Raw genomic sequence first — 19348 nt, forward strand, 5'->3', positions numbered from 1 at the left:
ATATCTACAAGATCCTTATGTACATTATTCTATAAATTATTTATTTAAATCAATCCATCTTGACTGGATCCTTGATTGATTTGGTTTATTTTACTTCACTTTCTGCCACTTTTGTCTAATCGCGAAGATGAAGATGAGTGACGATATGATGAAGGAACGCTCAGAAAGAACACCCATGCCCAGGCCGGGATTCGAACCCGGGACCCTTTAGAACAAGTAAACACTTCAAACAATGAATCCATACTAAATATTGAGTTCCCTTCAGACGGTGAAGTTACTTATACAATATATCGGATTAGAAATTACGGATACCCGAGTTCGGACTTCAATTAAAAATTAAAAGTGTTCGCAGTGACAGCCCGCAGTTTCCATGGTTTAACGAACATCGCTATAGGGACAGTACATGCGGTATCGCCACGTTCAACATAGATATTTACTCCGTTGAATAATAAACTGTACAAAATCGGTTTCGCAATGTGAATTGACAATAATAATGGCTTTTACAAATAGTCGCAAAGAGCTTCAAAGCAAGACCAATATCGTATTTGTAGCACACTCTAATACTAAGGAAAAGTTGTTTCAGGAAATTGGTAAGACACTTTTTTGGCCGAGTAAAAAAAAAATGAAAATTAAGAATTGTGTTTAAAACCTTTCTACCTGCACTGTATTTAAATTTAATCAAGATCGGGCCACATTTTTTTATTTATAGAACTTCATAGAGAGTGGTCGTGTAAAAAAAGTAAAAAACCGACCCCCTTTTTGTTCTCAAAACGATAAAAAACCGAAGGCATACTCGAAGACAAATTCGTTGCCATAGCTTAACACACAATTGAATAAGCTGAATTTTGACGTAACTCATTTTTACGTAGGTCTACTGGTTAATTTTTAATTAAAGTCCAAACTCTAGTATCCATAGCTTTTAATCCTATAACCTCACCAAAAGGTATATCTACGGATTTTGCCCTACACAGAATTCACAAAGCAATTATGTTTCCCTCGAATTCATGTTACATTTTAATCGATAAAACACATTTGATCGACACATCTGTTTGCATATTTTCAGCAAACCATAATTTTGTTTATTGGTAAAATGTACACAAAAGTAATTGTAAAAGTAACTGTTACTTTTGCTAACTGAAAAATAACAGATATGGTTACAGTTACTGATTGCGAAAAGTAAATAGTTAAAGTAAAGTTAAGCCCCTATCACACGGAACTGGATTTCTAGTAGGAATGCCCTAGTTAGCGCTGAACTAACTTTCTAGGTAGCAATCATAGCCGCCTGGCTGACTGCTTGTCTGGTTTTGAGGAATAGGACATGTTCTAATTGCTACTTGCTTTCCTCGACTGGATTCTGTGGAACAGCCAATCAGAGCAAAGTTTCGTCATGTGAAGATAATCTGTGAGTGTGCAAAGGAGCTTTTTTGTCTGTGGTTTCCGAGCGTTACTCCAGCTATGTATAACGTATACAGCATGAAAGGCGCGTTGAGTTACACCATCTATGCTGAGTGCACGTTGTTTGTTTTGTACCTAATAACGTTTTATACGAAACGTTATTCCTCTCGGTTGAATAGTTATCGGCTTTTAAAAATGTGAAGTGATACATTGTTTACATCTCACGCGGCTGCCATTACAACTTCCCTAGTATGGGAATAAAAGTATATCGACAAGTATTCTGATAAGTATCGTGTGAGGCGAAAACTAGAAAATTGGTAGCCAGTCCAGCGCCAACTAGGGCATACCTACTGGAAATCCAGCGCCGTGTGATGCGGTCTTTACTACTGTTAACTCAATGAAAAGTAACTGTTAATTCCAAAACCGACCTTTCATACTCATCGTAGCAATTAACATAACGAACTAGAAAATCGAAATAAAATGAGAAGGAAAAAAAACTTGCCTGTTAACTTATTTTTTCTTACGATGATTGTCCATCACATCTCCTCTGATTGGCTGCGACGTCCTCGGACAGGTTGAGTTAAACAGATTACTTAAATTACGTGCGAGCTGTGCAAAGGAAGAAGTGCATTTGGGCTAATCTTGAGTTCAACCTTTCGCCTTGTGTATCTTTCAAAATAACAACTTAATGACGTAGCGACAAATTACTGGGATGAGAACGTAAGACCTTGTGCATATGGGTCCCTGCGACATGGCATCTGAGCGTGGCTTTGCACAAACGCGGAAGGAAGGAAGAGGGAGGGTCTGATGCAAGCAGAGGGTCCTTGTCCCCTACTTTTATTATATAATAAAAGATTTTATGTTTGGAGATTTGTCTTTGGTGCGCGAGTAGTGAATTGTTGTTTTTGTTTCTGATTCAGAGACAGCCGTTTACCATCCGTCATGACGGCAGACCACACCCTCACCCATGGGTGTTTTCAGAAATTGTTCCAGGGGTGCTCAAACTATCAAATTAATTATATATGTAGTAAACTTTTGTTTTAATGCCAGTTTATAATAATAAACTTATAAGAGACTTCTACTCTTTGAACGTAAAATTTTCACCCAGGCGAGGTGGATTTGTTGCGGCACCCCTACTTTTACCTATATACTTTCCACCTTCTTCCTTCAAAAAACATTAGCATGTTTTCAGATTTTAATGACTTTAACTGTTACTGTTAAGGAACACGTTTATTGTAGGTATGTGTTTATTAATAACTACATAATGATTTCAAAATAACAATAACCTCTCAACTTAAATTTTTGCATGAGTTTGCAATATACTTACTATGTTATGCAGCAGTAACTTACATTAATTTTTGTCTGTGCAAATACAACTCTTTTCAAATAGTCGAGCTTATATAATCAGAAAAAAGCTTCTGACATTGCTCAAGGCGGAAATCCAGATTGGCACCCCCGAGGGTGGTCGCCCGGCTCCAAAGTCGCCCCTGGGGAAGGGTGCCAAACCACAGTCCTCCCTAGGGCGCCAAAATATCTAGCTACGGGGCGGAACCCTTGTGCCGCCCCTGGGGAAGGGTGCCGAACCACAGTCCTCCCTATGGCGCCAAAATATCTAGCTACGGGACGGAACCCTTGTGCCGCCACTGGAACAAGTTTACCAATATTCAACGTTACATGTGCCATACAATATATCTCAATTCAATATCTATGAAAGCAAACTCAGAAGTTGGAAGTAACTGCCAGTGGACTGACTACGATGTAGAACAATTGAATGTGCCAAGTATGGCGTTAATACCTGTATTCATTTATGTCGAATAAAAATGTTTAATATCAAGTCTTCAACTATACACTGTTATTTCAAAATGCATTGAAAAGTGAGAAATTAATATTAATTTCTACTAATTTTTCAATTATTTCCATTGGATTATTGATATCTTCAGTTGTTTAAATAGTTCTCATGTACGTTTGAAATTTCTGTATTTCGTTTATTGTATAATATCCACTTTTTAATTTCCTTTCTAACCTCGAGAACGCAATTTGATGACAGCATTTTTATTCGGTGATCACATTGTAAGTGCTTATAACAAGTTTTCTGTACAATTCCATTCTAAATGTACCTGCAGTTGTTCATAAACACGCCACTTTATATCTATCACTTTTTCCTTAGCCTGATTAAAACATTGCTACATTGCAAAATATGTATATAAATAATCGAAACCCTTATTTTGGCGTATTTACCTGCACCTATCTTATATCTAAAACTCAGTTGGTTAGGTAAACATATGGATAAACATAAGCTGTATGATACGAGCATATGCTTCATGTCTATCACATGTACAGTCATGGAAAAAAGTTCTTCCCCATAAGGCTTTAATAGGAGCAAGTAATGCAGGAGGGTAGGCAACACATATTGCACCCTTCGATGATCGGGTGATTTTGCCTGTCTTAACACCGAGAAATGTGTTCCAGCGAAGGTCAACATGACAGGAAAGCAAAGAGGGTCACGTGACTATTGGTTACGTGGAGTGTTGTGCTTCTCCACGTCCCCAGTTCTTGATCCACATTGCAGAAAAAGTAGAGCTGCATGCAATATATGAAAATAGGTTGTTTTCAACTACACGCTTAATTATGATTTTCCCAATTGTAAATCTATCAGACGTGTCTCCCGATTTAGTCGGGACAGTCTTTTACTTTGAATTCCTGTTTGTCATAGGCGTAACTTGACGGGAGCAGAAAGGGCATTTGTAACCCCCCCCCAAAACAATCAGGTTTCTTAAAGCTGCTAAAACAGGAATTAAATACTATGATTTGACGCGTCCAAAAAAAGTATTATATTGAAAGATTTTTCCCAAATACGTAGATAGAAATTTAATACTTTGAAAGTGTCTCAGATTTGTTTATTGTCACAACTTAGTGTGGCACAGGTCTACTACAAAAGTGGAATTTCGTAACAGAAATATGAACCCACTCCTTTTATTTCGTAGCCGATTTCATCTTGAAACTGAAATTAAGAATATTAGTTAATAATGTCATTGGTAAACAATAAAAAATGTGTTAGACCCAATTCTTTAATACCTTATCATAATCTTTATCGCAAGTTGAAATTTTGTTGTAAGTCCACTGTATGCAAAAAAAAAAAAAAGGTAAAGTTCTCACCTGTGCTTGGCGCTACGCCATGAAGGCGTATAGGGGGTGTGGGGGTAACGCCTCACACTTTCTTGATTCGTTCGTGAGTGGGGGTGATGTGATCAGCATCACGCCGCCCCACACTTTCTTGATTCGTTCGTGAGTGGGGGGTGATGTGATCAGCATCACGCCGCCCCACACTTTCTTGATTCGTTCGTGAGTGGGGGTGATGTGATCAGCATCACGCCCCTGACCGCCTTTACCACCAGGGTTTCCCCCAGGTACCCATGTCATTCGACGCTGGTTGGGCGCTGGGGCCGCTTCCAACGTTAGAAAAGTTCCCGGGCTTGAACCGGCCGTGAATCGAACCCGTAGCCTATAGCATGGTAGTCAGACGCGTTACCGACTGAGTCACCGGCACAGATAGACTAATCTGAAGTGCATACAGTTTAAAGTGGGATCCGAACCACTATGTGCGATCACCTGGTATCGTACCCCAGGCCCCTTGATTACAAGGCCTTACCACTACGCCATCAGTGAGGCGCACAGAATCTTTGTATTTTGACCTTTTTAAACCTATATGTATCATATAAGAGGTTGTTTAACGTTGCTATGCCTCTATGGATTATATTTAGCCAGTATTCGAGCACATAGCGTCAGGTTTCATAGAATATAAGCTTCTCTTCCATGTTTATGGTTTCCTGTCTGCAGGACATAAAGTGGACTTAAGACACCAAATCAAGCAACTAACACAATCCCGTTATTGTCCAGATTATCGAATCCAGAACCTTCGTCGCGAATAACATAAGCAGGGAGACAACGTGAAATAACCGAACAGAAACAGAACCTAAAACCTACATCGGATAGATTGGATTAAGTCGACGATACAGCACGGGTTCTGAAATGAAAAAGAATACGAAAGTTGAAGGACCTTTATACGCACCCACTTTTCCTCCACCCAATGGGGAAGATATCCTTCTAGCTGAGAAGCCTTTACGTAGGAGTGCCCTGAGGGAACTTCAAGGCCACGACGATAAAGTGCAATGACGGGACCAAAACATACGGCAGATAGCTGTGTTCCTCCTTATTTCGTACGCCATTGATAACTGGAACACGTGACCTCGTCTTTGGTAGAGCAGAAGCCTGCTTGCTTGCCACCACCCTTTAGTTCAGTGACCTTCGCCCGTAGTCAGCAAGAGTGAATGCCTCACCATATACTTGCCTGTGAGGCTACACAAGAATAGATATTTCGTTAGTGGCTGTAAGTATTGTTTCATCTGCAGTTATATCAGTTACCATTTCAATAGTTTCCTTCCTAATGGTTACTTTAGTGACAAACATGTAAATTAGTTCTCGAGAGTGAACGTTTTATCTATTTGAACGGGGGATTTTTATACAGCCTGCATGTATTATTTTTTCCTGAAACAAGAAGAAATTCGAAGACGCAAAAAGAGTTGTATAAGAGTAGTTAACAAAAGGAAAATAGAAGAAGAAATCGAAAATGTAAATGCTGAAATAAATTATGGTAGAGATCGAGTGAATAACATTTTGTCATGGGGCCTCCTCGATGGCGTAGTGATAACGTCGTCGCCTTGTAATCAGTGGATCCCGGGTTTGATACACGGTGGATGCACATAGTGGTTAGTATCCCACTTTAAACTGAAGGTCGAGTCCAGATTAGCATATCTGTGCACCAGCGGCGTGCATTCTGGGTACGCAAGGTACTCACTGCGTACCCACAACACCGTAAGAAAAAATAATAATTTTCCCCACCTTCTCGGAGCATGAAAATTCAACTATCGTCTATCCGAAACCCCTTCCACTGCCAGAAATTCCATCTTCCGTCCGAGAACGCTGCTGCCTTGCCCGAGTAGTCTGGCCCTCCAGGCAGTCCCGAACGTCTGCCCGATTGTGCCTTCGGTGTTGCCCGCACCCACCCCATCCACCGTGGCTTCTCCCGATTTCCACGAGCAAAAGCTGCTGCCTCTGTTGGGTACCCTAGAAATTCGGAGGGCAATCCCCATTGGCTCCGATCAACCCCCACCATATGTTTGGGTCTTCCCGCGCTCATCCCACGGTGCATTTTCCTGTTCAAAGCACATGGTTCTAAGAAGCCAGGGTACCCAAGATTTTGGCCGCGTCTGCAGTGTTGGTAGTAGTCAACATATATTTTTTCTCGAATGTTTAGTTTACTAACATTGGACAGACACGCTTAGATAAATTAATCCCTGTGATTTGGTTGCAATAAAAATGCGTTATAAAAATTGATTACTGACATACAAATCGGAGCGGAAGGCAAGAAAATGTTTATCGGGAGGTGAGGGAAATGGAGTGATCGACTGAGTATTGCGTTTAACCTGAAACACTTTTCGGCGTCGTCATGTCAATATGTCAGAGGGAAATTATGTGGACAATTTGCATGTTTCACACCATTCTCAGTATCTGTCTTTCTCATTCTAGAGATCAAAATTGTATTCGTGTCACTTTGCATTTCAGCTTATGATAAGGATGGGTGTTGACTGTTGACCCGACGATATAAATGAACGAAAGAAAAAACATAAACACAATGCTTACTATGGGATTCGAATGCACCCCCGCTCCCTTACGTTGCAAAGTTATGTAAATGGACGTTACATTGTGCCCAACATAAGGGTGCAACATCATATTGGTGGTGGTGGGGTGGGGAGATATCTCAATCTACACACACGCGCGCATATATTACATATACACATAATATAATTATGATATACATATTTATAATGTCATTCCATATAAAAAATAATGAATTTCTAAATATTTAAAAATGCATTATTAATAAATACATAGAAAGAAATCAATTTGTTACTTTTATATACATGAGATATTTATAAAGTAGCAAACAAATTCATTTACTAACGGGTTAAAGAATAAATTAATTACAATTAATTCAATAAATTACAAAAATAGTTGGAATCGTTTTATTATGCAATAGTTTTTCTATTAACATCATATTTATATTTGTCTTGCATTCTTGTTTTACTTCTACATATTTTGCTATTGGTGTAGATCTGTTAAATATCTCTTGAAGAGGTAGTGTATGTTTTCAATATTATCCTTCTTTCATTGTTATAACAAAAACTCTCCCCCCCCGGGGAAATTTTGGTGTGGGGATTTTTGTGGCCAATATTATTGGTGGGGGAAATCCCTCCATTCCCCCTCAGGACTTCGAACCCTGCCCAACGTTTATTTGAGCTTTTGAAGTGTGTTGGGATTAATACCATTCTATTCTGATGCATTTTCTACGAGAGTCCGTAATTTCTTCATTCTACAAAATATCTCGTCGACTGACAACCCTGATCCATTCATCTACAAATGTGAGTGGCTATTTCGAGGAAGGAGACACTTGTTACCGCGAGAGATTGACGTTTTTTGTTTCTTCCGTCTTGCGTGTGAAATTTGCAGTGTTTCGTTCTTATTATTGTTTTGTCATTGCGGTGAAGAGGTGAAATAGAAATAATATGGAATCGGGAGTTGTGGATGTCGTTCTGGAGAGGGGTTTTTCGTCATATAGTTATGAAAAGAAAGTAAATAATCCGAAATGGGAGGCCTGTTCCTGAATTGGAGGACTTGTCTCAGGCTGGAGTTACGAAGGATGGTAAGCAGTATGTTAGGCATTTTCAGGAAAAAACTTACTTATGTGTTTATTTCTTCCTCAACCCTTAATTAAGATATTACTTATTTAAACATTTGTCTGTTCTTTCGTTCCCGTTCAATGTGCATCGCGCTGCATGAAGAAACTAATCAAGGTTGAATTGTTGGGCTGCACGTTTTTTGAGAATATATTTGCGAAGCAAGAATATAAAATATCATACAAATGTTTTATCGTGTTACATCTGAAACATTTTAAGGTTATGTCTTTATATTAAAAAATCCTGAATTAGATCCCATTTCAATTCAACTAACTTCAATCAGCTTTAGTGTGCATAAAGGAAGCTTAAATTCTGCTTCCTTTAACATAACAAAAAATGCGGCAGAAATATTTTTTTTCTTTTTGTGTGCATATGAATGCATTTGATACAGCCACTAGTTTTGTTTTCAAAGTTTGGTAAATTATCCACTAAGGATTTCACTTACGTATTTCTCTTGCGTACCCTTCTCTAAACGTCACCGCACGCAACTGCTGTGCACCAAACCAAAACTAAGAAAGAAGTTGTCACAGTGTAAGAAAATTTCATGTTCAACCACATACGAAACACAAGGGAATAATATATTGCAGTTTGGAGTTCACATCTGTAGCATCTAACCAGCACAATTATGAATCGCAACATATCGTATCAGATCCATTTTTATTATACATGTATGATAATATAAGAGAAGTAGAGGAAAGAGAAAACTAAGCGAAACACGGACGCCTTCTCCAGAATTTCAAATCTCGTTACATAAGGTTCTGGGTTGGAGTCCCGAACAGGCATGACTTTCTTGTTCTTGCCCTTTTATCTGCTTCATTTCATCATAATTCATCGTTATGGTTTACCTGCAGGGGAAGAATACTGGCAATAATTGCCAATACAAAGCCAATGACAAACAGAACAACTCGATTACGGAGGTGCCAAGAAGAAACGAGACTTGACAGTTTCTCCGTCTCTCGGTTTGTCGAATTGAAAATTGCTCTCCCGTTCTCGGTCTCGATTACTTAAATATAGAAATCGAAAATGTATGTGAATGAATATACATGTATTTTATATATTCCGGTTTTGTAGGAGATTTCGTGGAGATGAAATAAGTACTCTTCCATCGTATTTATTTTTATAATTTTTATTCCCTGTTCGATGATCGCGACGATAAGGACGAGTGACCATTACATGAAATTGATGACAAAATAGTCAAACACCCCCGACAAGGACGGTACTCAAACCCGGGAACTTTGGCGACGATATCGAATGTCAATCACTTAATGAGCTTGACCACCGAGCCTGCTTAATGTTGTTTCTGTCAGGTAATTCGTAATAATATCCCACATTCACTATCATTTGCTTCATAATTTATCTTATTGTTGTGATTAACCTGAATTCAAAGAATTAGTTGAAAGGCAAAAATGCAAGATTGAATGTCTCTGATGTTACTTCGTGCCGAATAATATGACGTGGTATTATGATATGAATTTATTAATCATATAATATGCCTATTCATTCCATTGATTGATCCCAATTGAGCACACAAAATATGCTATAATGTCCACTCCATGGAGGAGTGGTTAGCACAGCGCGCTACGATGCCATGGGTCCCTGGTTAGAATCTCGACTTGGGCGTGGGTGTCCTTGGTAAGTGTCCCTTCATCAATTTCATCATAGCATCACTCATCTTCATCGTCGCTATTTGCCAAAAGTGAAAGAATAGCAAATCTAAATAACAAACATCCAATCAAATCGAACATCTCTACCGATTTAATTCTATACGGTACCGAATTCCCACTTTATTACTACATCTTAAGTCATTTTACAGCATCTCAATTGTTTTCCGATTCGAAAACATTTGGAATGTTGTTTTGTGCAGTTGATTGTGCATTGTTTCGTTGTTTGGATTGTTTAATTAACGTCGCATTAATTAGTTTTAGACCAATCGTGACGGGGGAAGCAAGAGCACAAAGAAAGCAAAAAAGACAAGGAAGAGACCACGGCTTTCTTTAAAGATAGCATCCCGTGAATACAACTCAAGTGACTGCAGAATATTATGAATAAAATTTATTTCGCTTTTTCCTTTTATTTCTGTTTCAGTTATTTTACTTCGCTTTTCTTCTACCACTCGCGTTACTCGTGTCGGTGAGGAAGAATTATAAACTCGTGAAATGGACGATGGTACAAAAAAATATATGCCTCTCACACGGTTCGAAACTGTCAGTACAAAATATTGTCTTATTTTTAAAATTTACGGGCAAATATGGTTTGTCACGCAGCAATTTTCGCTTATCTCTTTCTCAATGGGTTCCATTGCCTCTCTGATGTAGTAGTGGTAACGTCTTCGCCATGTAATGAAAGGCTTCCGAATTCAATACCAAATAGAGAGGCATTTGGTTCGGATACCATTTTAATCTGTAGGTCCAGTGCATGAACTGGACTTAAACAATTAACGTGTGGCATGTGGTCTGTGATGAGAACCATCATTTCAGCGAACCTCTTGACAATGACTCTAATATCACTTGAAAGAATAGTATTTCTTTACGAGTAGGTCTTGTCAAGAAACCAGTTCCTAAAATTTTCTTCTGGAGGCATCGTAGCACCCAGCTGTTTGTTGTGGCTGGGGACGAGTCATGTGACTCATGCTATCAAAGCTCAATCCTTCCCGAGAACTCAGAATCACCAGGCAAATTTAAGCGAATATTTTGTTATTTGGGTTGCATAAACAACAGGCTTTAAGACGTTACGAAATTCTACGTCCCGTGGCCCAGGTATTTTTTTCTAAGACTGTACATTCACTTGCACTCATTTGTTTTGGAATGACCCTCGCATAACTACTGAAAGAAAATACATCTGGCATTATTTGTAATTTCATTATTTTTTATTGTCCAGCTTAATGACACATACATTCCAAATACATCGCAAGCATATTTCCATTGGCACTCTTCTTCAGGAACTCTGATTTCAGATTGGGATGAAGGTTCTCTCAACATTCTCTGCGCAGGGGGTCGAGGCACCATGAACTTCTCGGATAGGCTCAATCTTGGGGAGTTCAAGGTGTTCAAGTTCGCTGACACGTGAAATTTTCCTCAAATAGAAGCAAGACAAGCATTAGATATATACCATAAAAACATGAATATGAACACTGGGAAAGAAGTGGGGTGCGTTTACTGTAAGAGTTTGTACCGATACAAGACTGAAGGGGGATGAGGCCGAGATTCTTTTTTATTTCCCAGCCTTTACTAGGGATGGACGATATCGGACATTTGATATCGTCAAGAAAATATCGTCACAGACGATACGATACGATATTTTTTCCGTATCATGATATCGGCGATATATCGTCCCCACGATATATATCGCCAAAATATGGTGACGATATATCGTCTAGTTGATTTCGCCTGAATGATATTTTTCCATTATCGCGATATATCATCTGAACGATATATCGCCCAACACTAGCCTTTACACCCTTCATTTAGTTCTCAACAAGGAAAATAATTCCTCCCCCGAAAGACTTATCAAGTAGTAAAATTAAATGATGAAAAATATATTCGTTTAGCCTTTTTTGTATATTTTCCTCTGGACTTATTGGAAGACAAGGATTATATTCTGATCATATGGCATTGAAAGACAGGAAGGACGTATTTAGGGGGGAGGGGTCCAGGGGTCCGGACTTCGTGAAAGACTTACGAAGTACTAAAATTAAGTAATGAAAATATTAGCATTTGTTGCATAATCGATGGTTATTAATTTCCTCTGAACTTTTTAGAAGGAAAGGATTATATTGGAATCATACGGCTTTGAATAAAATTTAATGAAGATTTATGTACACTACTACTCAAAATAACATGCATAAAATATTAATCAGAAACTTACTTTTCTTCAACTACATATAACATCATGTTGTTATTCGATAAATATTCAATTATTCATCTATTTGACATTAATTTCATTGCCAGGGCACTTGTGTTTATGTAAATTATTCCGTTCTTAACTACAGGTAAGCTACGTAATGATTATGCGCTGTTATATCTCTATTCTTATACAGTCTATTTACCTATTCGTGTAATAATAATATAATATTAATGAATGAATTGTAATTAGTATTAATTTGATTTAATATAATTATTTTAATTTTATTATTATTATTCCCGAGACACTTGGTTCGGACTCTCCCCGAAACATATTTCTAGATACCTGCCTGCTCCCTATCATATATTATGTACTTTTTGTTATTATCAATGAAAAATTGAAGAAATTATTTGTCTTTTAATTGCAAGTTGATTATACACTAATAAGTTAGTTTCCTATTTTCAAACTGTCCTTGCACATACGATTAGTCAAATCGTTTCAGTAACTGTTTTAAGCAATAAGTATAGGCTAAATATGCTATAAAAATGATAATATTGCTACTGAAATAAATGAACACAAATAGGTATGAAGATATGGTATCAGGATTCCACTGATCATTTACGATATTAGCAAAATTAGCCTGTCTATCAAACCAATACTAGTGAATTTTCTAACTTTCTCGTTAAATATCTTGCAAGTATAAATGTTTTTTTCTTATTTTACCAATTACAATCGTACATACAATGTATTTCACAAAAAATAAAGAAACATATCTTCATTTTGTTCAGAATAATGAGGCTTTCGAATATTATAAAACTTTCTCTCGTGCATTTTGTAAAAGTTTGTCGACAGATGGCGTAATTTCTTAATTTAAATATTTATTTTAGTAAATAATATTTTCTTCTATAAACATTAAATTAGAGTAATTTTTAGGTATAATCTTTATTGCAGTTAAATTTACTTAATAAAAATAATAAAATGCATTGCTTTTTTAGTCACAATTTTTGAGGAGTTTGAAATTTTTCTCAAGTTCTCGCGACTTGATAGTGACAAATATCTTTTAAATAAAACCTAACGAAATACTTTGGCATCTTTTTGGAAGGCAATGAATAGGTCTAACCGGCCAAAACTCTTTTTGGAGGGCAGGAAAGGGACCATTATTTTCTGCCTAATCAGGAAAATAAAAACATGTTTGTTCTCAGCTCCAGTCTCGCATGTAACGTATGGTTTTACAAGGGACGTGAGGTGACATTTGGGACTGGGTAAGCGTTGGATGTAGTTTTAAAGTAGGGGTAATTTGTAGAAAGGCACTCCTCCTTCTCCCTATACCCCAGTAGGAATTTCCACTTCGAGCACTGATTGAATAAAAGGTATTAAGAATTTAACTGCCGAAATATATAAATGTATTTACGGATTTCACTGAATGGGAACTGCTAAAGTTTAAAAGTAAAGCTTACCAAAGAGCCCCTATCATTAATTTTTCAGGAAAAAAGTAAAATATTAAATACTAAGCACCTCTCACAAGTACTAAAAGATACAATGATTCATTTAAAACTTTAAAATGAAAACTCTTACCCTGTATGATATTGTAATACTGCTATATATATGAACTATATGGAGACGGTTTCTTTCGAACAGCACCGTGGTGATATTCGAAAGAATGGAAGACAAAACAAACATGCCATTACGCCCTGACTAGGCAGTGATATGAATAAATAATAAGTTTAAGTGTCTTGATTTCTTCTTGGTTAGCTTCTCTTCCTTGGCTTTCTTGAACTTGTTTGGTGACTTTTGCATTGGTTGGTACTTCTCTCTTTTTGGAGGTAAAGATATCGGTACAACCGGCCATTTCGGTCTCATCTTGAATCTCTCAGTTGTCTCTTTACCTTCAAGTTAACATTAAACAATGGATCAGTTTAATGTACAGCGGGAGCGTATATTCTAGCCTAGCTGTGCTATCTGCGAAGCCTGAAGTCTAGATAATAAAATACAGGAGAAAAATCGATCAGAAATTTTAAATAATATTGTTCATATCAGTGAGATGATGCTGATGCTGGAGTTGCCAACCTGATTTCCTAGGAGTTGGCAACCTGATTTCTTAGGAGTTGGTAAATTTATTTCTATTCATAGCCTGGGACCACGTGACATTGTGAGATAGCCCAGATCTTGTACTCAGTATCCGCCACTGAATTGTACAGCCTCTCTCATGTTTGAGTAGTTTCAACAGCAAAACAGTTCTCAATTTGGAGTTTACTAAAGGTTCTAGAGAAATAAGACTGTCGGGGAATAAGTTTCAGTCTGTCCTGTCCATTCTTTACAAACACCTGTCTCAGTACAATCCCATCGTAACATTTATTTCAAGGTCGAAAGAAAACGTTATGGATATTAATTGTGAAGTACTTGATTCGCCGGTTCGGTAGCCCCTGTTGCCTGTAGCACTCTCACCCTTGGTGCAAGCGGTCCCGGGTTGGACTAATTGTGGGAGCCTCCCCTCCTCTCCCCACACACCACGAAAGTCGACCTCCGTGGCGTAGGTGGTTGGCTACGACGTCAGAAGCTCCGATTTCAAATCCTTTCCTTGTCTTTTCTCTTTATATTGTACAGTCAACGGCAAAGATAATGGTAGGCAAATTGTCCATCGTAATTTTCATTACCTTTTATTCTACATCCTGTGTTGTTTTAAGGAATGAAATTATGTTGGTGCGAGACAAGTATTGCCCTCTGCTTATTGACGTCTTTAGTTCAATTCATTGTCATCATATTGTGCAATACAGACCGAATGAAAATGGTGATGAACAATTCGCCTGCTGTTTCTTTTGCCGTTGGGTGTACCTTGACAAGAAAGCATGCACATATCCTCACTAGCTCTAGAGAGTAATAATACAATGTTGCTTTCTTTGGCACAAGGTCGGCACTAGGTTGATGTGGGGCCTGGGGCATACAGTATACATGGGGCATATAACCAAAATTTTTCAGAGGTGTCAAAACTTAGAGATATTTTCCTTACTCTGAAGTGCTTGAGTCCTGTAATCGCAATATACACATCATTACAATTAATTTATATTATACTTCTCGGTTTCGAATCCTGTCCTGGGCATGAATGTTCTATGTGAGTGTCCCTTCATCAGTTTTATATCATTAATCATCCTCATCTTTGCGATTAGTGGCAGAAAAGTTAAGTGAAATAAAGCAAATCAATGATATTATACATCGTATTACTATTTAAGAGCCATCAGCAGAACGTGTTGAATGTTAAATGCAAGATTTATGTAAGGTTACCGGCTTCGATACCTGGTATTTCATGTATAAACACAACACTTGTATATTTACTGAAAATATCCTATTTTGGACAGAGGGTTCAAATGTATATTATTATTATTATCATTATTAAACTGAATACAAAACATTTAGATAATAAAAATCGTGCAATGGTTAATTCAGTGACGTAAAAAAATCGTCAAGCCCCCTGCAGGAAACAAACTTGTCCTCCTCACCTCCAATATGCAGCCAGCAACAATAGTTTGTTCCTAGAAATGTAAGTAATTAATGTGAATCCTTGATTAGAGCTACACTTATATTAATAACTGTGCAAGTTGAGTCGATATATGTAAAATATTACAGATTACAATTTATAATCCTTTGACACTTATGTATATAGAAGAAAAGAAAACAACTATACACTCTTCTTTATAGACAGCGGGCTCCGCGTCGAGTTTTTTGAACTGAAAATAACTATTACTTCACTAACATGAATAGATCTTGCCCGTTTGAGTTTCTTTTTATGTCCACTTTATCCAGAGAAAGACTCTTGGATAAAGCTGACAGCATTATCAACTTTGCTATCGGCCGGCCCTAGAAACACTTTCTTGGTTTCTCTTTTATGAAGCTCCTACTTTACGCACGTACCTTCAAAATTTGCTAGTCTCCTCAGCTATCTTGGTGTTATTGTCCTGCTTTTTGTTCAACTTGCTTGTTTACGAATATTTTTGCAGTGCCTAACACTTATAATTCCAGAAAAATGTCATTTTTAACTCATTCGTAATTTGAATGATAATCATACAGATTAGAAACCTTAGCAACAAGAGAAATATTGTTCACATGCAATTGTTGATGTCATTATTTATTCAGAACACACATACATGTATAATATGTACGTACCCCGATTATTGATCGATTAATTTGTTGTTTTAAGTCCACTCTATGCACAGAAAGGGTAATCGGGAGTGGACCTACAGTTTAAAGTGGTATCCGAACCACTTGTGCCTCCGCATGTCCCGATTAGTCTGTCTGTGTATAAAGTGGACTTGAAAATAAACTCAAACCAACCAACAATTACAAAGCCTTAACTTCGCCATGATAAACAAGACGCAACAGGTAAAATAAAATAAATAGGCATATTTTTCCATTCCGGTGGTTCTTGAGGTCCATGCTGATTTACATGTTGTTGCAAGCACCATGTAAAATGATAGGCGTGCTCTTGAACAGACAAAATTTTGTATCACCCCTCCCCCAACCCTCCTTCCCATGGAACGGTAAAAATTGTTTCCTTCCCTATAAAATAGCATTAATGTAACGTTTACTCGACCAATGTTTACCAGCCTTAAGAGAATTGTGGAATATACGTATTGCATTTCCAATATATGATATTGGGATCAGCTTTATATTAATCTCAGGGGAATTATATTTGCATTGTTTTGTCACCACGCTCTCTTGTAGTGCGGAGCAAACAACCTAGTGTATCTGCTGCTCATGTAAATGAGTAGCAGGTGTTCTTAATGTTTTGATTTGGTATCGTGTGATCTTGTATTTTATCCTCCGAGATTCCCTTCTCTCTTTCTTCTAGTTTTTTTCATAATTTCTCTAGCTTCGCTCCCTGGTACAAATCACTTTCACGATTTAAAATATGTTGAAACAAGTCTCGATATCATGCAGATACTACTGCATGCTTGCATGAACGGAGGTTTACCCAAAGCGTAGCATTATCTGGATTTGTCTCTCAGGGAAAGACTTTGCCGTGGCAACGGGCCAATCCCAGAAGTATTAATGTACTCAATCGAGAGAGCAATAATGTTCCTCCAGGTAAGATCCAAAATCCACATGGCAAAGTTGCCGGTTGACTAAAGTCGAGCTGCGAGTCCTTTGTCCTTTAGGGGCAGCATATTTACTTTGAGACTATGCAGCTATATTAATAATAATAATAATAACAATAATAATAATAATAAGTCCTTTATTTAGCGGGCGAGGTTCAGTCGTAGACTGCTCTACCACCTAACCCTTGTCATGAGCTACATAAGAAAATATAAGTATATATAATATAATATGATAATATATAAGTACAGATGGATTACTTGATTACACTAAAGAGAAATTGAAAAAAAATACAAATGTGAAAAGAAAAAATATAAATGTGAGTGTTAACATAAGGTTGCATTTAAGTAAATAATAATAATAATAATAATTTGGAGATATTAATAAAATTCCAATAGTTACAGTTATAGAATATGAGTGTTTTGTCGCTTGTTGAGTGCCAGTTCACTTCTAGTATGTGCTACCTTTCTGCTGCTGTTCCTGTAGAAGCATTTCTTTCAATTTAATTTTGAAACTCTTATTGAGTTTTATGAACTTAAATCTGGAGTTATGATATGGAAAGGAAACGGCCTGTATCCGAACTTGACTGTTTGATCCACACCAATAGCGCCTCGTAAACAAGGGATCCAGGCTTCGGTTCCCAGCAGCGGCACATATTGCCTCGTATCCCACTTCCAATTGCAGCAGATCAAGTCCCGATTAGCCTATCTGAGCATAAAGTGTGAACTTAAACCAAACTTACCGATCTCGCCCGTGTTAAGATGTTTTAAATTACTGATTCTGCCACTAGTATTTATATCAATAATCTAAACATTAGTCATGATTAGACTGTGTCGTTTGGACGATAGCAGGGATTGTTTTCCAATTAAAAAAAAGGTAACAAAATATTTATATTATTTCTTAATCTATTTGTAAGTAAGGTACATCTCACTTGGAGCCCGTGATAGATTGCCTGCTCTCCATTCAGAAGAGTGTCATCCGTGTTGGCTCAGCACATCCTTTGGACACGATTTCTACGCCTTTATGGGGTCTCTGATTGGTCCATCTTACGAGGAAATGGTTTGTGGTTCCTACCTTCTCAACGCATTCCCATCTCCGGAACACAAGCAGGATTTGAAGAAGATTATGATCGTAATGTATCTTTTGAGTGGCCATGAACAACCTTGTCGCTAATACAGCACCTTGTCTAAGTAATGATAATAAATAACATGACACGATGTACAATCATCCACATTAGAAATGAAGTATGACTGTAGAATAATAACAATAGCATAACAGATATTATATTTTTCCAGATGTTAATATACTTTTCAATTAATTTACATCAATTATTGTACAGTGGGATTCATAAGTATTACCAAGAAAATTGTCCTCTACCATGTGTATTCTCTGTGCTTTGCATAATGACAGCTTGAAGCATTGAAACAAATCGCCTAACGAACTGCTGAAAATATCTGCACCAGTACACGTAAGAAACCATTCCTCAAAAACATGCAGGAAGCAAGAGAAAAATTAATGAAAATAGTCATGGACAATTTGCTGTGCAATACTTGTGCACCCAACCGTACTCTGTTATAAAATATTTAATTTGGAAAGCATTTAATTTAATAACCATGGCTGCAGTGTGCCGTTGTAGAGATGCAACATATTAAAAATTAGGTTTTCATTTGGGAATAAAATCCATATGTGTAAGAAATTAATTGCTGTGTGTATTCAATGGCCAATTTACGAATTCTCTCTCTTACTGAAATTAAGAAAAGTTATTACAGCTGTAAAAAAACAAACAATATTTTTAAAAAAATAACATTAACGCTTCCATATCTCCAAACATAAATTGCTAAATACAGAGCAGGTTCTGGTCAATGACGAAAATCCAGTAACAACATTTATTATTTTTATTTTCTTTCTTGCCCCTGTTGTTGACAGGCAAATAAACCACAGCGAAATCTTCTTGTCAAGGAAATTTCGTAATGGCAAACTCGAAACCGTAAAATTTGATAATGTAGACAATTTTTCTGTCATTTGGTTGTCCTACATGAATGCATTATGTCATTATAAACGTCAGTGATCGCGCATCAATTTCCCATTAGAGAAGATGGCTCTCGTTTTCACAATACTCTCATTTCAAGATAAACGAATTCCACAAGCTCAAAACTAGCGACGCTTGCGTGTTTCAGAATTTCCGTTCACTGTCGCAACTGAACCGGAGAAAAACGTTGTATTACGAAAGA

The 19348-nt window shown here is 37.3% G+C and overlaps 1 protein-coding gene across 1 annotated transcript in view; it reads right to left on the reverse strand.

The window, feature by feature from the left end:
• The window catches only part of LOC145978159 (uncharacterized), a 97507-nt gene that overhangs the window by 17469 nt on the left and 60690 nt on the right, over positions 1-19348 (reverse strand). Inside the window, exon 9 of the mRNA XM_083110598.1 lies at positions 15037-15053. Within this exon, the coding sequence (XP_082966724.1) occupies positions 15037-15053 (17 nt within the window). The remainder of the gene's footprint in view (positions 1-15036; positions 15054-19348) is intronic.

This window comes from Lepisma saccharinum, chromosome 24, assembly GCF_977018435.1.
Source record: "Lepisma saccharinum chromosome 24, izLepSacc3.1, whole genome shotgun sequence".
Classification (NCBI taxonomy): Eukaryota; Metazoa; Arthropoda; class Insecta; order Zygentoma; family Lepismatidae; genus Lepisma; species Lepisma saccharinum.